The following is a 4,845-nucleotide window of genomic DNA, read 5'->3' as shown; positions in this document are numbered from 1 at the left end:
AAATAAAAGCTTATTTATTGCCGAAAAGAAATGCGTGTTTTGTATTATCTTTGATATTAATCGTAGTAAAGATCTTGATCGTAGTAAAGATATAAATTGTAGGCGTGTTATATAAGATTCGCGACAAAGTTCTAATAGGTATTTCTCAAAGAACTCGCAATTCTACAAGGATCTCCTTTGAGAAATAATTATAAATTTACAAAAGGCTTATTGAAATTTATGAACTTTTTAAAGATTTATGACTAACAACTTAATTTATATAACAGAACTTAATGTTCCCTCTTGAGATTTTGATATTTAATTCGTTACTATATGTGAATGTATGTGTTAATACTTTATCGACCATATCATTTAAATGAATTAGTATTAGCTTTAGTGTTAATAGGTATACAAAAATTCGTATCTTTTCATTGAATATGTATAAAAAATAATCTTAATTATCACTGCGATGCCGCATTCGGTATAATAGTAGACGCTGTTTACAAGGCATAATGCGATCATCGAGCCCTCCCACGTAACGTACGGCAAAATCTTATCTGTTATAGTGAATTACCGAGTCACATAACGTCAGCTCTTTAGTAGAATGTACTGGAGTGCACGGTGCACACCGAGTCTTACATCACTTGCGTAACTTGCTTCTTTTTTTTATATTTTCTGATATGGCTGCTTATCAAGATACAAAATCCGATAATATATGTAATTTAGAGAATATGAATGAGAATGTTTTGACAATGAAAAATTCTGACACGTGTGTAAACAAAACGGAAAATCATGACGATAAGCCGTGGGAAGAAATAACCGAGTTTCTCGTTAAATATCGCAATCGCGTTTATAATATTCACAATTTCTTGAATAATCATCCTGGAGGAAAAAACACACTTATGCGTCTCAAGGATCAAGACTTGGATAAAGAGTTAGCAAAAAATCTTCACTCGAAGTCTGCTTATTATCTTCTCGAAGAATTCGCTGTACAACATCAAGTGAGATACAATGAATACGAAGTAAGTGATTTATAAATGAGAAATAACAAATGGTATTGATATCATTAAAAAAAAATTATTATATGTGTACGTTGTAATATATATTTGTACATCTGCAGTTATAGATCACTTTAAACAGTCAGATTGATAATTTATATTTCCGTTGACAGATACAACTTTATCTTTAATTTTATATGCAGTGTAAATTTTTAAATGTATTTATACGTATATTCGACGTGTATATTCCGATCCTTAAAAAAATATACTTTTGCTATAAAAGATAAAAAATTTGAAAAAATTAAAAAAAATTTTTTTTTTTTTATAAATTATAAATCAAATTCAATCTAAAAATCGTTAGTTATGACAAAAAGTAGTTATCAAATTAAGATAAAAATATTTTCGTAATCATAAAAAATAAAATTCTCGTTATATATACAATTAATACGTAACACGTCAAATTTATCTAGTAGGCTTGGTTTATCTCCAAGTTTATCTCACTTCTACGAAACATACCATTTACTATGTACAGATAAAAAAATTTAAGATAAATCTATATAAAATTGCAGATGTCCAGTTTTGCGATATCATGCAATTATTTTTTAATTCAATGAAAAAAATGTATGCCTAGGTGCTCAAAACGCAAAACTAGTTGCGTGCTAAGTAAATTATTGCTTAGGAAAATTATGTAAGTGCTTTTAGTAAATTATCGCTTAAGAAAATTATGTTTTATTTCAGAATTTGATAAATTGGGACAAGCCTATTTTATGGCAAGTAGGTTTTATGGGCGAACAATATTGGGAATGGGTAAATCTGCCAGTAAACCGGCCTATTCGACTTTTCCAATCGGACATTTTAGAGAAATTATCGATTTCGCCATGGTATATCCTGCCGATTATCTGGCTACCCATAATTACATATTTCTTTTACATGGGCTGCATCTCGAATGTTTCGACAAATATTGGTAATTCGTATTTTAGAGTAAAAAAAAATATTAAAAATAGTAAAGTGAATAATAAAAAAATAATAAATATGTACGAAAATTTTTTTACGTATATTCCACCATAGGATGTGTATATTCTTTTTGTGATTACAGCACAAAATATTTTACCATCTTTCATTCTGGGGCTATTTATATGGACCATTTTAGAATATTTCTTTCATCGAAAAATATTTCACTTTAGACCACCACATAATTCGAAAGTACTGATTACACTGCATTTTTTGTTGCATGGAAATCATCACAAGGTAAGCTCCAAAATCTATGATATATTTTAAATTAAATATTAATTTTCGATTATATATAAAAGTTGTGTCAATAGGCACCGTTGGATGACCGAAGACAAGTATTCCCACCGATATTCGCTTTATTTTTGGCAGCAATTGCTTGGGAAATTTATAAAGTTATTTTTCCTATGACAGTAGTTCATTTTATCGCTGCTGGTAGTACAATGGGTAAATACTTTATATATTTAAATTTTCATAAATTTTGTTAAATTAGAAAATATTATAAGTTACTTAAAACACTCGTGACTATAAATGTATTTACTTTTACAGGTTATTTGGGTTACGATTTAATGCACTATTATTTGCATAATGGAGCACCGATGGCAGAATCATATTTATATACAATGAAAAGGAAACATAACTATCATCACTTCGTACATCATGAACAAGGTAATTAATGCAAATTACTATTAGTATACAAAGAATTAATCATTGCATCATCTCTTACAGGATTTGGAATTACTAATGGATTATGGGATCGAATACTTAATACGGATCTAACTTTGAGAGAATTAAAAGAACCTTTAAAATGGTGAAATAGTTAAAAAAAAATACGACGTTTATATTTATTGATAATATTAATTTTTTAATATTTTTATTATTTTATTATTATTTTACACGAATAATAATTTATTATTGATATAATCGTAACTGTAATTATATAAGTACAGAATATAATTTTTATAATTTAAACTTAATTACATATTCAGTCGATTTAAGTACATATATTCTTGAGATTCATTAATCTTTTATAAATATATTTACGTAATTAAAGTCTTTCAAATAACAGTATAAAACGTCACAAAGTAAAATATCGACAAATTTGTATTTTAATAACTTTGTATTTATTTGAGTAAATGTAATATTAATTAAGACTTTTTTTAAACTAGCAAAATTGTTGGTGTCTTAAGTACATAACTCAAGGTATCTTAAATACATAATCATAAATACAAGTCCAATTATCCCGTTTTCAAGCCTAATATCACAAAACGTCCAAAGTTAACAGAAAATATATATCGTTATTGAGATCTCAAAGCATATTCGCATTGTGACTTTTAGCCACGCATTAAATACATTATACCTGAGTACAAAATTCACAAGGGATTCATATTGCCACTATCTAGATCGACGCTAATTAAATTTCTAAGGGAGTGCGTCACTGTGCTTCGGCCTTGACAGTCTTTCTGCCCATACTTAATTGCGGAAATGTACTTTTATTAGTGGGAGGATTCAGCTTGGACGATAAATGCACGAATGCTTCAAACAGAGTAAATCTATCCATGACGTTTACCTCATAATGTTTAACCTTTTCTCTGGTGCACCAGTTAGTTGCCTTGTTCACGGTATTCTCTAAGTTATTCAATACAACATCAGTTTTGATTGTACGATTACCAATTACAATCACAGTTATCTCCTTCTTATCCTTGTTCTTGTCAATATCCTTCTTTAGAGGAAAGAGCACATCTAGAGATTCAGGTTTGCCAGTATCATATACTAAGACATAACCATCGGCGAAGCCAAGATAATGTCGTGGAAGCTGCTGATTATTTACATTGCTCTGCAGAGATTCAAGCCCAGCTGTATCGTAGAACCTGACCTTCTCTTTTGTGCCCCGATCAGTCTCAATGTTAGCGACATAAATGTCTTCGATTGTGGGATGAATTTCCTGCAATTAATTAATTATTATTTCAATATTAGAGCACAGATATATTTAAATGCACAGGCAATAGATATAGGGAATAATACACATGCAATAAACTTCAACCTACCAGAAATTGCTGTGTATTGATACATGGTTTCTGATATTGCCTGTGTGTTATTATTGACATTGCCTGGTTCCTATTGCCTATACTTTCCATCTGTAAGTTCTTAGATCAGCCTATTACCCCGGATCTACGATAAGTGTTTTAAGCCTTAAGCCGCAACAAATTGACCAATTACAATCGAATCCGAGAAGAAGCGACTGTGATTCGCCCATTTCTTATGGCTTAAGGCTTAAAATACTTATTGTAGATCCGGAGTAATAGGCTGATCTAAGACCTTACAACCATAAAGTCCCATAGGCACAGAGGATCTCAGGGTGACATAACCTAAGATACGTACCGTCTTTGCGTCGATATTTCCATACACGAGCTGCTCTAGCAGGGCGGTTTTGCCAACTCCTTTCATCCCACAAACAACTACCCTCGTAGTCTTCCCCATATCTAGATCTTCGTTAAGTACCGACTTCTTCACGTATTGATGACATCACATAGAATGATAGGACACTGTCTAACGTCTGACACCTAGCGTTCCATTCCATATGTTGTCGTATGTCAAGTGCGCGTCAATGCGTGTGAGAACTGGTTCAGGGAACCATACACGTCATTCGCGCGTGAGAATCAAAATACCAAGACTATCCCGTCGAACAAGTAAGTTCGAGCAACCAACAGGAAATACAAAAAAAAAAGAATAATATAATGAAATCTATGCTGTTTATCAGGGTTGGGGGGAAGTTAATTTTTTCTTTTAACTAAGTTAAGTTAAAGTTAACACAACCTTGAAAATTTAACTTAGTTAAGATACAAGTTAATGTATAATG

The 4,845-nt window shown here is 30.9% G+C and overlaps 2 protein-coding genes across 2 annotated transcripts; one reads left to right on the top strand and one right to left on the bottom strand.

Annotated features, from left to right (window-relative positions):
• Nucleotides 1-567: 567 nt before the first annotated feature.
• On the top strand, nucleotides 568-2,816 carry Fa2h (Fatty acid 2-hydroxylase). The gene is made up of 6 exons (XM_018522520.1): nucleotides 568-1,001; nucleotides 1,716-1,941; nucleotides 2,074-2,225; nucleotides 2,300-2,432; nucleotides 2,535-2,654; nucleotides 2,715-2,816. The coding sequence occupies exons 1-6, from the start codon at nucleotides 660-662 to the stop codon at nucleotides 2,798-2,800; spliced, it is 1,059 nt and encodes a 352-aa protein (XP_018378022.1). The 5' UTR covers nucleotides 568-659; the 3' UTR covers nucleotides 2,801-2,816.
• Nucleotides 2,817-3,054: 238 nt separating this feature from the next.
• On the bottom strand, nucleotides 3,055-4,602 carry kappaB-Ras (NFKB inhibitor interacting Ras like 1). Its single transcript, XM_018522519.1, has 2 exons — nucleotides 4,368-4,602; nucleotides 3,055-3,930 (listed from the first exon to the last, which is right to left on the bottom strand). Exons 1-2 carry the CDS (start codon nucleotides 4,464-4,466, stop codon nucleotides 3,421-3,423), a joined length of 609 nt encoding a protein of 202 aa, XP_018378021.1. The 5' UTR covers nucleotides 4,467-4,602; the 3' UTR covers nucleotides 3,055-3,420.
• Nucleotides 4,603-4,845: the final 243 nt, after the last annotated feature.

Source organism: Trachymyrmex cornetzi, unplaced genomic scaffold, assembly GCF_001594075.2.
Source record: "Trachymyrmex cornetzi isolate Tcor2-1 unplaced genomic scaffold, Tcor1.1 scaffold1342, whole genome shotgun sequence".
Classification (NCBI taxonomy): Eukaryota; Metazoa; Arthropoda; class Insecta; order Hymenoptera; family Formicidae; genus Trachymyrmex; species Trachymyrmex cornetzi.
The sequence above is the reverse complement of the archived record's forward strand: the minus strand, read 5'-3'. Positions and strand labels throughout refer to the sequence as shown.